The sequence below is a fragment of the Bos indicus x Bos taurus genome, chromosome 2 (genome assembly GCF_003369695.1).
Source record: "Bos indicus x Bos taurus breed Angus x Brahman F1 hybrid chromosome 2, Bos_hybrid_MaternalHap_v2.0, whole genome shotgun sequence".
NCBI classification, from domain to species: domain Eukaryota; kingdom Metazoa; phylum Chordata; class Mammalia; order Artiodactyla; family Bovidae; genus Bos; species Bos indicus x Bos taurus.
The window spans coordinates 126,657,882-126,674,209 of record NC_040077.1 but is presented as its reverse complement, the minus strand read 5'-3'; the positions used below and the strand labels follow the sequence as shown (position 1 = coordinate 126,674,209).

The window sequence follows — 16,328 nt, the reverse complement described above, 5'->3', positions numbered from 1 at the left end:
ATGCGGGAGACCTGGGTTCAATCCCTGGGTTGGGAAGATCCCCTGGAGAAGGGAAAGGCTACCCACGCCAGTATTCTGGCCTGGAGAATTCCATGGACTGTATAGCCCATGGGGTCGCAAAGAGTCGGAAGTGACTGAGCGACTTTCACTTCACTTGTTTCCTGCCTGGCTTCCACTTCCCTTCACTCTGACTGTCCTGGGAATGTAGCTGAACTATTCACTCTTTGCCTCAGGCTGTGTTTTCTAGAGAACCAGAGAACAAGGCATTGAATGAAATCTTTTCTGAAGGGTCCTGTCAGGGCCAGTTTCCCAAGGAGCTCTCCTTGGGAAATGCCAGTTTGAAGGACAACTTGTTTGGTGGGATAGAAACCTGGGTTTTTGCCATTACTGTCTATTTCCTGCCCTACACTTCCTAGCAGGCCTTCTGTCCGTCTGCCCTGAACTCTCCTCACTGGAAAAAAAAAAAAAGGCTGAATGAAACCCCAGCTTGGAAGAAAGCGCTGTGCATTTATTAAAACAACATATAACACAAACTCGGTCACCGTCCCTTATGTGGGGTATAGACACTGAAATACAGTACATTATCCTTTCCTGGACCTGTGAGTGCTAACCCACCAAGGAGAGGAAGTGGGCAGCTGTATCAACCTGGCTTCCTTCCCTTCTTTATAACAATCGCCAGTCACACAATGACCAGACATTATCATACAAAAGTTCCTTTACAAAAAGCACCAAATTGGCATACATATACAAGTATACAAAAATCACATTTAAAAAATGTACAAAATATTCCATTTTGCACCAACGTAGAAAAGAATCCAGTGTGGTTGTTTCAAGCACGTTTCCAATTCTGGTTCGCAACGCTGGACACAGCGGTGGGGTCCTACTCCTAGTTCCTGCTCTCTGAGCAGAGAGAAGACACACCTCCCCGTTGCCCCGCCAGGGGCCCTGACCCCTCCCACCCTGGGCCTGTCACTAAGGCAGCTGGGCCCATCCCCACCCTCCCCGGTCTCTCTGCATCTAGAGGGTCTCTCCCTCATCATCGCCTTACTGGTGTCCTGAAAGAAAAAGACAAAGAAAATCAAGGTGAGATGGGAACGCAGGAGGACGTAGGGCTTACCAAGCTGCGGGGAAAAAATTATCAAACCCCAATTCCTGTCTGGGCTTCCCTGGTGGCTCAGACGGTAAAGCGTCTGCCTACAATGGGGGAGACCTAGGTTCGATCCCTGGGTTGGGAAGATCCTCTGGAGAAAGAAATGGCAACCCACTCCAGTACTCTTGCCTGGAAAATCCCATGGACAGAGAAGCCTGGTAGGCTTCAGTCCATGGGGTCACAAAGAGTCAGACATGACTGCTGCTGCTGCTGCTGCTGCTAAATTGCTTCAGTTGTGTCTGACTCTGTGCGACCCCATAGACGGCAGCCCACCAGGTTCCCCCGTCCCTGGGATTCTCCAGGCAAGAACACTGGAGTGGGTTGCCATTTCCTTCTCCAATGCATGAAAGTGAAAAGTGAAAGTGAAGTCGATCAGTCGAGTCCGACTCTTAGCGACCCCATGGACTGCAGGCTACCAGGCTCCTCCGCCCATGGGATTTTCCAGGCAAGAGTATTGGAGTGGGGTGCCATTGTCTTCTCCAAGACATGACTGAGTGACTGCTAATTCCTGCCTGACCTCTTCCTTTTAAAGTCAAAATGGAATTTAGCTGCCTGAATGCTATGGATTGCAGATCCAATGCAAAAAACTATAGACAGCTGACAAATGAAAGTGTTAGTTGCTCAGTTATGCCCAACTCTTTTGTGACCTCATGGACTATAGCTCAGCAGGCTCTGCTGTCCATGGTATTATCCAGGTAAGAATGCTGGAGTGGGTTGCCATTTCCTTCTCCAGGGGATCTTCCCAACCCAGGGATCAAACCCATGTCTCCTGCATTACAGGCGGATTCTTTACCACTGAACCACCAGGGAAGCCCCAGCACTGTTCACTCTTTCCAAATTTTCACAAGATGAAAATCCAAATTCTTTATTGAAATCTTCTTTTAAAAAACAAAAGCTCCTTTTTAAAAAAGACGACTAATTTAAAAAAATGCTGACAACTAATTTTTAAAATTTTAAATATTGAGCCAAGCCTGAGTGCTCTCTATAACTTCTGTTATACTGTGTCACTTTCCATTTGGGAAGGTCATTTAGAGGTAAAGTGAGAACTCTTTATTATGAATAGTTGGAGGGACTTCTCTAAGAGAAAAGGGAACGGGATTTCACCTTAAAATCTCTTTTTAATTTTGCCTTAAAAACTCTTAAAAAGGGTAGAAACATCATCCCAGTGTCACTCAGTAGGGCTCTCAAGTTGTCACTGAATGAATGAAAAAGTGGAGGTAGATGGGTATCTCACCTTCTTCCTTCCCCTCTGTGGACTCTTCCTCTTCATGATCTTCTTCTTCTTGAATGAACTCCTCCTCTTCCTCATCTGTGTGTGACAAAGAACAATTGCCTTAGGTTGGGGCGGTGTCTCAGAGGAGAGGTTCAAAGGAGATCCAGGCTGGAGACAGCCAGTTCAGTTCAGTTGCTCCATCGTGTCTGACTTTTTGCGACCCCATGGATGGCAGCACACCAGACTTCCCTGTCCATCACCAACTCCCGGAGTTTGCTCAAACTCATGTCCATTGAGTCGGTGATGCCATCCAACCATCTACTCCTCTGTCATCCCCTTCTCCTCCTGCCTCCAATCTTTCCCAGCATCAGGGTCTTTTCCAATGAGTCAGTTCTTCACATCAGGTGGCCAAAGTATTGGAGTTTCAGCTTCAACATCAGTCCTTCCAATGAATATTCAGGACTGATTTCCTTTAGGATGGACTGGTTGGATCTTCCTGCTGTCCAAGGGACTCTCAAGAGTCTTCTCCAACACCACAGTTCAAAAGCATCAATTCTTTGCCACTCAGCTTTCTCTATAGTCCAACTCTCACGTCCATACACGACTACTGGAAAAACCATAGCTTTAACTGGACAGATCTTTGTCAGCAAAGTAATGTCTCTACTTTTTAATATGCTGTCTATGCTGGTCATAGCTTTTCTTCCAAGGAGCAAGCATCTTTTAATTTCATGGCTGTAGTCACTATCTGCAGTGATTTTGGAGCCCCCCAAAATAAAATCTCTCACTGTCCAGTCAGGATCAAAGGGCCATGTTGGTGCCTCAGGGGCCCAGGAGGCAATGGGTTTGGTCCTCTTTCCCCCAACACTCTCCAAGGCAGGGAGGCTCAAGACCTCCTTTGTTCCAGTAGCAGCAGCATCTCTTCCCTGGTCTGCCTGTGACCAGAGGAGACCCTGGAAATGCATATGCAGACTGTCTGCCTCTGCACACAGAGCATCATTACCTGGGAAACAGGGAAATGCCTTGGTCCTCAGGAGTCAGAGTCCTTATCCTGAAGGCATCTGCTCAGTCTTTGAAATCTGCTTGCCTCACACTCCTTGTCCAGTTTTCCCACATTCCTTAGCCTACAGGGCCATGGATACAGGGTGGGAAGCCCTTCAGGGGCCATCTGCTCGTTAGTTGCCTGAAACTGAGCCCCAGATGGTGACTATGGTGCAAGCTCTGTGCTCACTTTCCCGTCCTGGGGTCTCGCCTTCAAGCTCTACTCACAGGGGACAGGCCCCTTCCCCACCCTCTCTCTCAAGCCGCTTCTTTGAGCCTTTGGGTGCCCTGAAGGGGTCAGTACAGACTCAGAGTATTTGTCAAGAGTATCTGGAGAAGGGCTTGAAAGAGTTAATTCCTCCAAACTGACAACTGGGATCTGTGTATAACCCGAGGAATTTTTTTTTTTTTTTTTTTGTGGTGGTGGTGGTTTAAACCATTATTACAATTAACTACTTATAGCAGCATTTGCGAAGAATTTACTATGGGCCAAGTGCTAACTTGTGCTAAGGACTGTACACTCATTGCCTCATACAATCCCCAGATGACCCTTGGTGGAACCTGCACTTACTGCCCATGTGGCCCCTGCAAGTCACTCACCTTTCCTTGGATTTTTTTTTTAATTTTTTATTTTATATTGGAGTATAGCCGATTAACAACACTGTGATAGTTTCAGGTGGACAGCAAAGGGACTCAGTCGTACGTGGTCATGGATCCATTCTCCCACCTTTCCTTGGTTTTGCCTTGACTACAAAACGGAGATGACGAAAGAACTACCTCTTAAAGTTGTTGTATTAAACAACAGAATTCATGTCCAGGGCTCAGTGGCCAGGCCACAGAAAGTTCTCAAGGAATGGTGTCCATGGGTACACTCTCCATTTACCCGTGAGGACACAGAGAGGCTCAGGGAGATTACTGAAGGCAGTGCAGGTATTCACAGTGTCAGACTGCTCACACAGTATGATCCACTCTTGAAGATCTTAGTTTAGGGAGGGTGACGCCAGGGGATCTTCTCAACCCAGGGATCGAACCGGCATCTCTTACATCTCCTGTATCAGCAGCCGAGTTCGTTAACACCACGTGGGAAGCCCAGATGATCTACAGCCATGGATTTACCCAAGTCCACTGACACCTCCCTGGTGACTGGCAACTTCCCTGGTGGTTCAGACAGTAGAGAATCTGTCTGCAATGCCAGAGACCCAGGTTTGATCCCCAGGTCGGGAAGATCCCCTGGAGAAGAAAATGGCAACCCACTCCAGTATTCTTGCCTGGATAATCCCATGGACAGAGGAGCCTGGTGGGCTACAGTCCATGGGGTCGCAAAGAGTCAGACATGACTGAGCGACTAACACTTTCATTGACACCTCAGCTTTGGGATGTATGTCGTCCTTACCCAAGAATAGAGTATATTTGGGCTTCTGAGAATGGATTTAACACTCCGGATTCTGAAAGCTTGCAGGCGAGCAGACGCAGGAGGTGCCAAGAAGCTTTTCTTTCTCTTGCAAGCCCATTCACAGCTCTTCCCTGCCCCTACACGACCCCTACCCCTCTTTCTTACTCTCAGCAGACCACCGGAGCATCACCTCTCACACAAAGGCAACATTCAACAGAACTGGATCTGCCCTCCCTCTCTTTGTTGCTAACTAGCTGCCTTTCAACTGTGAAACCTTGAGCGAACTATCAACATCTTTGTCCTCCATCTGGTTCCTCGTGCTTTCTTATTATTTTTCCTTTATTATTGTTATGGCTATATTGTTACAATTATTATAGGTACTCTGTGGAAAAGTAACCACAGACAGAAGCAAGGACAGAATATAGATAAATTAAGGTGCCTGAGTATCCAAGTTTACAGCAGTAGGAAGCTGAAGCTAAGACTAGATTTAGGCAATAACTAGTAAGGCAATGGCACCCCACTCCAGTACTCTTGCCTGGAAAATCCCATGGACGGAGGAGCCTGGTGCGCTGCAGTCCATGGGGTCGCTAAGAGTCGGACATGACTGAGTGACTTCACTTTCACTTTTCACTTTGATACACTGGAGAAGGAAATGGCAACCCACTCCAGTGTTCTTGCCTGGAGAATCCCAGGGACGGGGGAGCCTGGTGGGCCGCCGTCTATGGGGTCGCACAGAGTCGGACGCAACTGAAGCGACTTAGCAGCAGCAGTATATGTCTAGTACCTTACAGAGGCCTCTGAATCAATGTCTTATTTGCTGCACAGCATCATTCGGTGGTCATTATCAGTAGGCCTATTTGTAACCTAAGTTTAAAGTGAGGAAATGAAGCTCAGTGAGGTGGAGGGAACCATCAAAATGCCACGAAAGATAAGAAATGGCAGAACTGGGTGGTTCCGTAGTTAAGAATCCACCTGCCAATGCATGGAACATGGGTTCCATTCCTGGTCTGGAAAGAGCCCACCTGCGGGAGGATAACTAAGCCTGTGCTCCAAAACAAGAAAAGTTCATGCACTATAACTAGAGAAAGCCCGCACACAGCAACGAAGACCCAGTGAAGCCAAAAATAAATTAAAAAAAAAATAGAAGTAGCCGAACCAGATTTGATCTTAGGTCTGCCTGATTTTATGAAGTTAAAAGACGCTTGCTCCTTGGAAGAAAAGCTATGACCAACCTAGACAGCATATTAAAAAGCAGAGACATTACTTTACCAACAAAAGTCTGTCTAAAAGCTATGGTTTTTCTAGTAGTCATGTATGGATGTGAGAGTTGGACCAGAAAGAAGGCTGAGTGCCGAAGAATTGATGCTTTTGAACCGCGGTGTTGGAGAGAACTCTTCAGAGTCCCTTGGACAGCAAGGAGATCAAACCAGGCAATCCTAAAGGAAATCCACCCTGAATATTAATTGGAAGGACTGATGCTGAAGCTGAAGCTCCAATACTTTGGCCACCTGATGTGAAGAAATAACTCATTGGAAAAGACCCTGATGCTGGGAAAGACTGAAGGCAGGAGGAGAAGGGGCCGACAGAGGATGAGATGGTTGGATGGCATCACCAACCTGATGGACGTGAGTTTGAGCAAACTCCGGGATTTGGTAATGGTCAGGGAAGCATGGTGTGCTGCAGTCCATGGGGTTGCAAAGAGTCGGACATGACTTGGTGACTGAACTGAACTGAACTGAACCGAACTGCCTGATTCCAAGTTGCCTTGCTGTTTCTATCACCCCAAGTTCCTCCCTATAGCAGATCCATACATAATTTACTGAGCTGGGCTTATCCAGAAGTTGACTGTACAAGTCTGATGGATATCTGGGTATGTTTGGCAGTGTATCTGCCTCCATGTGGGGCTCAGTGGGAGGGAAGCTGACTTGCAGGGGAAATAATCCCTTACCTGTCCCAAAGTCGATGGTCCTCAGGGTGTCAGCTACGTGCTCTAAGTCCAAAGTAAAGTAGTCCATGTTTTCAAAGCCCTGCTCTATCTTCCCCAGCTGGCAACCCTTGGAAGCTTCCACGATGCTGTGGGGCAGAGAGAAAAGGGGGGAAGGGCACAGTGAGATCTCTGTTCCCAGAGAAGGAAGGAGGCGTTTTAGCTCCAACTTACACCAGGGCACATGCTTGTGTCCACACCCAGGCCTTGCACCCAGAGGCTTCCCTGGAGGGTGGAGTATTTTCCCTTGGGTCACAAGCAGAATAGATGTCTAAGACAGCAGGGATGTAAAGGCTAGGAAAGGTAGCCTGGGGGAAGACCCTCCCAGCAGAACTAATGCAAAGGAGGAGGCCTTCTGAACATGTCAGAGGCCCTGAGGGGAACTGGAGCCTTGACTCATAGCCCTGGGGAGACACTGACCTTCTGATGAGCTGCTTGGCACTCTGTGGGGGGAGAGAAAGAGCAAAGGGTTAGAACTGCAGAAAGGGGAGCCCCAGGAAATCAGCAAAACAGGTGACCCGGCACTGCGGATGCACATTTGGTGCCATCCCCTTGCCCAGCTTTGACCTGTTCATCGGCTTCAGCCAGACAGAACTTGGATTTTCCCTCTGTCCATGGTCTGCGCAGGCCTTGGTCATTATCCTAGGACCCTCCCGTTGTGGCAGGAAGCTTGGATTCTAGGAGTATTCATCTAAGCACTCTTAAACACGGAAATCCCCAAGATGAGAATCATATTCTAATCACCTTTTTATACCCGATGTCTAGCACAAAGCCTGGCCCACAGTATGTGCTTAGGAAATGTTTATTGAACTTAACTCTTCCTTACAAAATCTTACAGCTGATCCCTTCATGTTTCCCCCAACCAGCTCTTCTAGGGTAGGGCTGTCTCTTTCATCTGTCTCTCCATCTCAGCGACTGGCCTACAGCAGGTGCTCAGTTAATAGTGTCTACATGGGCACTGTATTTTGTAGTGTATTTTGCACTGTATTTTGCAAAGCCATTTCACAAGCATCCTTTTATTTGATCCTCATAAAATCAGTTGAGAGGAAGGGAGGGAGAAATTGTTACATGCTCACTATGCAGACAGGGGCTTCCTGGGTAGCTCAGCTGGTAAAGAATCTGCCTGCAATGCAGGAGACCCCGGTTCGATTCCTGGGTCAGGAAGTTCCCCTGGCGAAAGGATAGGCTACCCACTCCAGTATTCTTGGGCTTCCCTGGTGGCTCAGATAGTAAAGAATCCACCTGCAAAGCAGGAGGCCTGGGTTCAATCCCTGGGTTGTGAAAATCCCTTGGAGGAGGGCATGGCAATCCACTCCAGTATTCTTGCCTGGAGAATCCCCATGGACAGAAGAGCCTGGTGGGCTACAGTCCATGGGGTCACAAAGAGTTGGACACGACTGAGAAACTAAGCACAGCACAACACATACAGATGAGGAGACTGAGTCTTTAAATATGAATGAGCTTGAAATAACTTCCCCAAAGGCATAGTCTTTGGTGATCACTGATGGAGCCCAACTTGCCCCTTGGAGCTGCTGAGTTGAAGTGCCCACCCCCTCCCAGGACTGCTTACCAAGAGGAAGATGGCGCCACCGGGCTCGTCCAGAGACTGGATGGCTGTCTCCACCAGCTTGGTGGACTTGTCCAGTTGCTCCCGGTACTGCTGGATGAGGGCCTCAAGGAAGCCAAGCTTCTCCTCCTGCTCGCGCGTGATCCGCTGCAGCAGCTCGCTCTTCTTCTCGTCCAGGATGGCGTACAGCGTGTCAAACTTCTGGCTCAGTTCTTCTTTCACCTGGTGACTGTTCTCCTGGTGACAGAGATCTCTGAGTCACATCCTGCAGGTCCTCCTTCCTATCCCCTACCCTTCCTTCCTGGGATGGGTGTGCTAGGAATGAAGAGTCTAGAGCTGGGAGAGATTTACTGCACCCCCATTTTGCAGAACACAAAACAAAGCCTTAGCCAGAAGAAAGCATTTGCTAGGGTTTGCCAGCAATGTTTGGAGGCTGGCGTCATAGAGAAAACTACACCTTTCCTCAAAAGTGGAGACTCTAGGGTCAGGTGGGATGACATATGTGGGCCTCCTGTGTGCCCCCAGTCACACTCTTTCTCCACTTTAGGACCAAGACCAGATTTGGGAAATTCTGCATCATTTGGTCCCCAGAGAAGTGGAGAAGCAGCCCCACCCCACCCCTGGCAATGGTATCCACATTGAGACTCCCTGCTGTCCAACACTGACGCTACATTTTCGTTTTCTTACCTGTAAACTGGGTATAATAGTAGCATCTCATTAGACTGGGGGCCCCTCGTGGATAATAACAACATCCTTCTTCCTTCTCTGAACCTATACTCACACAACTCTATCCATCAGAAATACACTGATCACTCCCAACCCCCCATGTCATTCCCAGGTCCCCACCTCAAGGGTATATGAAAAATCATGGATGCTTTTGCAGGAATAGAAAAGAGTCCTCTACCTCTACAGTCTTGCTCCTCAGAGTGTGGTCCATGGACAAGCAACTTGGGCAAATCCTGGGAGCTTGTTAAAAAAGCACAATCTCATGCCTCCTTCTAGACCTACTGAATCAGAACTTGAATTCTAACAAAATCTCAGGGTGATTTCAAGTTTCCCATTAAAGCCTGAGAAGCTTTAGTGTATAGCACACTGGAGAACAATGCTCTAAGAACTACTAGCTTCCTGGATAAATGCTGGGAATGATTGAAGGGGACACTGCCTGAAGTCAGGGACCTGGTCTGTCTTCCTCGCCACCCCATCCTCAGCATCTTTGGCAGAGCCTGGTACCCAGCTATCCTCAAGAAGCTTTTGTGAGTGAATGAATAAATGGACTAGTCATTCCCTCCCCAACCATCCCTGTGTGAACACTCCAGGCCCAGGCTCGACGGGGAAGCCACCCCAGAGACCAGGTTGCCCTGGGAAGCTTCAAATGCCCAGGCCCAGCTATGCTTCCCCTCACCTTGGTCACTCGACAGGAGTCCTCTAGCTGAGTGATGATGGTCTGCACACGGTCATTCCCTGCCACCAGCATGGAGATGCAGTTACTCAGCTCAGTCTAGATGGGAGGGATGGTGGGGGAACAGGAGAGGAGAGACAAAAATAGTCTCAGGGCCCACCCTCATGGGAGTGGCAGCAACACAGCACCCTCACTCCCCTCTCTGCTAGAAAGAGCCTCTTTCTGGGTGCAGCTCAGGTCCAGAGCAGAGAACACCAGAGAGACACTGCATCCCTCACATCACAGTGGAGGCACAGAGAGGGGAAGTGAGTTGCCCCAGATGCACAGCAATGTGCTGGCCAAGGAGGGGCTTGTTTCTAGGAATGAAGGGATCCATAAAAAAAAAAAAAAAAATAGGTTGGAGAATTCTAGAAGAGAAAGATCAAGATAAGAGAGGAAGGAGGGGAGGAAAGAGTACAGAAAGGGGTTGTTGTTGTTGCTTAGTCAAAAAGTCATGACCGACTCTTTTGCGATGCTATGGACTGTAACTCACCAGGCTCCTCTGTCCATGGGATTTGCCAGGCAAGAATACTGGAGTGGGTTGCCATTCCCTTCTCCAGGAGATCTTCCCAGCCCAGGGTTTGAATCTGTGTGTCCTGCATTGGTAGGTGAATTCTTTACCACTGAGTCACCTGGGAAGCCGCAGCTTATCGCATGTACAGGGTGGTGGGGCTCTCACAGGCCCAGGGACCCAGGGAGAAGGCTGCCTCTTGCTGCAGGGGGATCTGGGGACCGGTGACCAGCACAGAAAGAGGCAGCAGGGGCCCAAACCACACTGGGTTATAGAAGTCATGGCCTGAGAGGACCCGGGTGACCTGGCCCTGGGATCTGGTCTCTCCCTTGCGGCTGCACCCAGGTGCCCTCCAGCTGCTCTAAGTATAACTCATGAGCTCAGCCATCTCCCCAAGGAAGGCAAGGGCAGTTCTCCCTGCAGCCCGGGACGTCCCTCCGGGGGACTATTCCTGAAAGGCCGGCTCAGCAGATCTACGGGGATCAAGTCCGCATCCTGAATCATCTGTCCAGCGGGCTCGGGCTGGGGGTGGGAGTCGCTCAGGCCAGTACCTTCTGTCCCTGGAAGACACTCTGCAGTGGGGCCACCTCGCAGGCCTTGTGGGCTCCGAACACCTTGCACATGGAGCATGTGGGCACCTCGCACGTGAGGCAGTAGATGTTGATTTTCTCATCTTCGTGCTCCTTGCACATGGGGTGGCTGCCCTTCTGCAGCGGCCGGCTGAAGTGGAGAAGAGTCATCAGTCATGAGGTGTGGTTTCAAATCCCTGTCTTCCCCTGCAGCCCCAGGAGCCCCCCACCCCCCCTCCACATCTACAACCCGAGCTCTCAGAGGTTGTCTGTCCTGAATCCTTTTCTTTTCATTCTCTGAGGGCCCAGAACCAGGGAAGCCAATGACACCAAGACTAGGATTCAAACTCCAGTGATGGAGTTGGCCCAGGCCTGGCCAATGCAGGACCTGGAAAAAGTTGTAGGATCCCAGAGTCATTTTGAGACGTTCTGGAAAAGAGGAAACTGGGTCCCAGAACGGTGAATGGACTTGCCCAAGGTCGCCCAGCAAGTCAGGGCAGGGGAGGCTAAGGTTCATTTGTTCTAATTATAGTCCCCAGGCTCTTGGTTACAGCAGGTTGGGCTTCCAACAAAGCAATTTATACTCATGGCCTCACTGAATTCTATATTTAATCCACCAGACTGTAATCTCCGTCGAAGCAGGGAAACTTGCCTGTTGTCTTCAGCCCTAAATCTGCAATGTACAGTGCCTGACATAGAGAAGGTGGTGGTTGAATACGGGTGGAGAGAATACATCAGTAAGCAAGGTGTACCAAGGCTCTGAGAAGGAGGTGGTATGTGTGCCCCAAGTCACTCAGCGAAAGCAGAGGCAGCCCAGGGCCATCCAATGGCCCAGCACAAGCCTTAATTTCCAACCTGAGAGTCTTTCCAGGATCCAGAGTTGCTTCTTTCTCTTTCTTCCCAAACACATATTCTTAGGATGACTCTCTCCCTTTGTCTCTCTCCTCTTAGGGCCTCTGGCATTTTATCTATGGTTCTCTCATGGTTACTTCCTCCCTGAGATTCAATTTTTTGAGTCTAGGTTTTACCGCCTGGCTAACTCTACACTCATCTAGAGTCAACAGCACGCCTACATCATCTCTGATTTCCAAGCCCCTAACACAGCAGTGTGTGTGTGTGCTCAGTCACTTAGTCGTGTCTGACTCTTTGCGACCCCATGGACTGTAGCCCACCAGGCTCCGCTGTCCGTGGATTTCTCCAGTCAAGAATACCGGAGTGGATTCCCATTTCCTTCTCCAGGAGATCTTTCCAACCCAGGGATAGAACCCATACCTCCTGTGTCTCCTGCATTGACAAGCAGATTCTTTACCACTGAGCGATGGCAGGCAGCGCATAAATGGTGACTATCCCCCAACATGTCAGTGCCTCAACTCCAAACAGCCCTGCATGATTGATCACACCCAGGGCATTACTGTCCCCTCAAGAGCTTAAATAAGCTCCTTTTCAGACTTGTTTTCCCAGGGTCCCCCATGCCAGCAGGGCTCTCCCTTTACTACCTGTCTCTGCCCTCTGGGAAGGGAGCTCTGCGGTGACTGCAGGTGCAGAGGTGAGGCACGATCCTGCGGTCTGGTGCCTGTGTCCCCTGTCATCCCGGATGTCCATCCTCCCAACCCCAGGCACCAGCATCGGGGTTCAAGTCCACACTGTTCTGCCGCTTACTCATGGTGACCTTGGACAAGTGATTTCACCTCTCTGGGCCCTGGTTTCACCCCCAAGCTACTGAGATCATGACAGGAGTTCTCCGTGATGAATGTGCAGTGCTTGGCATGGGGCAGAACCTCAATAACTATTGTCATCATTCAGTTCTGGGGAAAGGCCTGGGAGGGTTCAAACACAACTTCCTCTTCCTAGGTTGACTCTATTATTTTGGTGCAATATTGATTTTATTATGATCATGATCAACAACATAATCGCATTTTTGTAGTGTTGAACTCTGGCAACATGAGAGGTAGTAGCAGTTAAGAATGTTCACCATGGAGTCAGTCAGACAGGCTCCCTCTCAGCTTCACCACTCGCTAGCTGAGTGGCCTAGGACAAACCTCTGAGTCTCCATTTTCTCATCAGAAAATGAGGGTAAAAATGGCTCAAAGGATTACTGTGAGAATTAAAACGGGGATTATGCATGGAAAATGCTTAGTGCAGCGCTGCACACAGTGGATGCTCAGTAAATACTTGCCATCTTGAGCACTTCCCATCAACATCCTATTTGATAGTCATGATAGCAAATCTTACTGTCCGTTTCTGGAGACAGAGGAAATAGAGGCCCAGAGACTCACCCAAGACCCTACCGTGCATGAGTAACAGAGTCAGAGTAGCAGACACAGTGCTCTGGTTAGAGCTTTCTCAAACAAGGACTAGTCTGTCGACTTTTGGGGGCACAGGACGCTGCCCACAAGCACATATTTGGTGAGGGCTTGGGACTGCAAGGGCCATGAGGTCAGCAGCCTCTTGTCAGGACATGCTGATCAGTAAAGATCTGCTTGGTAGCTTTATCTCTCCCCAACACAGCACAACCTCCACTAGGCACAAATTCTGCCCAAGAATGAGTGGCTATTTCACAAACAGGGAGAGTTGGAGCTAGATGGGTTGGGCTGGGTCCCAGCAATTCTTCTCAGCTGCGAAACTCTGGGTAAGTGATTTTACCTCTTTGAGCCTCAGCTTCCTCCTCCATGAAACAGGGATGATGAAAGCCATGCTAATCCATAAAAAACTGCTGTGAAGCAGCAGCAGGAAGCATTCCTGGTGTTTGGCACTGCTCTTATCATTATAGAGAAAATGGCTTTGTTCTCACTGGGCGCTTTCTCTGCTCATCAGGGCCACTTAACTGGCCCCAGTGGCTCCCTCTCCCTCACTCTCCCTCTCACATCTCATCTGTCCCCTGATTTTGGTCTCAGCATCTTCCAGGAGGATAGCCTAATGTCTGGGTCCCCTGCCATTCACTGGATCACACCGAAAGCCAGGGCTGGGTGGACTAACTGGCATATCTCTTCCAGCTAGGGGACTGGATCCAGAGTAGGTGAAGGAGGATGGGTCCCTGAAGCGCTGGACGCCCAGGATGGGCAGGGGCAGAGGGATGGCCTCCCCGCGGAGGGAGCACTGACCTGGAGCACTCCTGTTTGTAGATGTCAATGATGTTCTCCACCAGCAGATTCCGCTGCAGGCCGTACACTCCGTGGCGGTCCATGATCACCTCGTGGCGGCAGGAAGGGCAGCGGAAACGGCCTCCAGACATGGCCGCGGAGCCAACCCGGCCAGTCCAATAGGGATTGGCAGCCTGCTGGCGACAGGGGCGGAGGTGAGGCCTGGGCTCCCTCCTTGGCTCCTTCCCTTTCTGACCTCCGACTGTCTTCCCCATTGATCACCACCACCATTCTCATCAAACCACATGACTTAAACCTTCCCCTTGGCTCAGACCGGTAAAGCGTCTGCCTGTAGCGCGGGAGACCCAGGTTCGATCCCTGGGTTGGGAAGATCCCCTGGTGAAGGAAATGGCAACCCACTCCAGTACTCTTGCCTGGAAAATCCCATGGATGGAGGAGCCTGGCAGGCTACCGTCCATGGGGTTGCAAAGAGTCGGTCACAACTGAGCGACTTCACTTTCTTTCCTAATATGAGAGAGCCAGCCCACTTACACAGGGAGCATCTGAGAATCAACTAAGGAATCAACAGGTTTGGAGGTCAGCAGACCAAGGGTCAAGTCACAGTAATTCTTGGAATGACTTCGGGTGAGCAACCTTTTCTCACCAAGCCTCCGTTTGTCCATTCATGAAATGGGCATGTAATTACAGCCAGCTCCTAGAGTTGCGTTTTAAAGAAAAGATAGAGACCATTCTGTAAAGTGCTTCTGGGGAACTTTGAGGCCTGTCTCCCAGCCAGGATGGACACCCACTCCCATTCTTTTCTTAAGGAGATGAAGCCCCTCCTGCTCCCCATTATAGCAAACAGTTTCAAGGGGAAGATGCTGAGAGGGTGCCTCTCAGCCACCCTCCTCCTAAAGATCTGGGCCCCCTGCCACTGCGGAGCTGGCTCCAGCCCCTGGGGTCTGGTTTCTCTCTCCTTTCTGCCTGCCTCTCCCACTTATCACTTGAAGCATTTGACTCCTGATTGGAGAGTCAACTGTGGTGCTCAGGACGGGGTGGGGTAGCTGCAGGCAGGGTGGGGAGGGGAGAAGTGCGTCATGGAGAAGGAATGGGTCAGCCAGAGCCGCCTCCCCAGCCCCGTTGACCCCTTCCAGAGACTTCGGCAGGGGTTCACTTCAGAGGGGGAAAAAACAAGTCCAGTTTGGAAGGGTTCCGGACTAAGAGAGAAGTTTTCTTTTAGCTTTCATCACAGGAAGACTGAGTAGCTGCCTGGAGCCCCAGTCCTATGCCAGGCCCAGCACTGACCTGGAAGATGTCGTTGGCACACTTCCGGCAGAGGTTGTGCTGGCACGGCAAGATGACCACCGGCTTGGTAAACATCTCCAGGCAGATGGGGCAGATCAGCTGCTTCTCCAGGTTCTCCATGGGGTTTCCATCCTGGATCAGGCTCGACTTATAATCCATGTTGTCCTGGAGACAGACGTGGGGACCCACCTGGCTGCCTCCTTCACCTGCCTTGCTCTAAGCAGACCTGGGGGTCTTTGTTACAGAATACCCGCCCGGAGCCTCTTTGCCTTCCTCTCCTGGTGCCCAAACTCTGCCTTGGTCTGAGGCCCCTCTGATATTTATAGCTGGGCCCTGGTCACATGAGCCCCAGGAGGAGACCAGCTGAGCATTCCGGTGCCAAGTGGCTGGCGAAGCTTGAGTTTCCTCCAGGCCTGAAAGACCAACCCTCTCGGATCACATGTAAGGATGAGCAGTCACTGTTCCCTTGGGACGGGGGTCGTAAACAAGAACAGCTTGTTCGTGGGCAGGCTTGGGGCAGGACTGGTACCCAGAGTTTCCTCCAAAAATTAGTCTCCTCCTACAGCAGGCTGGTAAGGAGTGAGGGGGCCACTGGGATGTGTGGGGTTAACAACCAGTGCCCTCTCACTGACCAAAATAAATCCATCCCCTCCTCTGGAGTCCTGGGCAACTCCCCAGGTAAGGCCTACCCCCGAGCACAGCACGTTGCTAAAGACCCTGAGATGTCCCCAACCAGGGCTAGCCCGTCCCTCCATCCCTTGGCCACTAATTCCATTTTTTTTTTTTTCTTTCTGGATCGCATGTAGGGTCTTAGTTCCTCAACCAGGGATCAAACCCACACCCCTTGCAGTGGAAGTGTAGAGTCTTAACCACTGGACCTCCAGGGAAGTCCCTAATTCCATTTTAATACAGGATTCCTTCCCTTGATACGGAGTCTGTTTCCTCATTTTATAGATTTTGACACTGAGGTTTAAGAAGGAAAGGATCTTATTCAAAGTGATCTGGGAAGTAAGTGGCAAAGCCACAAATCTTATTCATTCATCAGACACTGAGCGACTAAACAACAGAGACAATCTATAC

At 50.1% G+C, this 16,328-nt stretch overlaps 1 protein-coding gene across 1 annotated transcript; it reads right to left on the bottom strand.

Annotated features, from left to right (window-relative positions):
- Nucleotides 1-487: 487 nt before the first annotated feature.
- Nucleotides 488-15,554, bottom strand: TRIM63 (tripartite motif containing 63). Its single transcript, XM_027519870.1, has 9 exons — nucleotides 15,249-15,554; nucleotides 13,965-14,137; nucleotides 10,846-11,014; nucleotides 9,748-9,843; nucleotides 8,349-8,582; nucleotides 7,199-7,221; nucleotides 6,743-6,867; nucleotides 2,385-2,459; nucleotides 488-1,055 (listed from the first exon to the last, which is right to left on the bottom strand). The coding sequence occupies exons 1-9, from the start codon at nucleotides 15,405-15,407 to the stop codon at nucleotides 1,045-1,047; spliced, it is 1,065 nt and encodes a 354-aa protein (XP_027375671.1). The 5' UTR covers nucleotides 15,408-15,554; the 3' UTR covers nucleotides 488-1,044.
- Between the last annotated feature and the right edge of the window lie 774 nt (nucleotides 15,555-16,328).

Bases quoted from the DNA above. Each gene is read 5' to 3' on its own strand.
- TRIM63 (XM_027519870.1), bottom strand. From the start codon at position 15,407: ATGGATTATAAGTCGAGCCTGATCCAGGATGGAAACCCCATGGAGAAC. The intron at 11,015-13,964 runs GTCAGTGCTCCC...TCTCCACTTCAG, and splicing joins TACAAACAGGAGTGCTCCAG to CCGGCCGCTGCAGAAGGGCA. The intron at 8,583-9,747 runs GTGAGGGGAAGC...CTCTGTCACCAG, and splicing joins ACTCCTGTCGAGTGACCAAG to GAGAACAGTCACCAGGTGAA.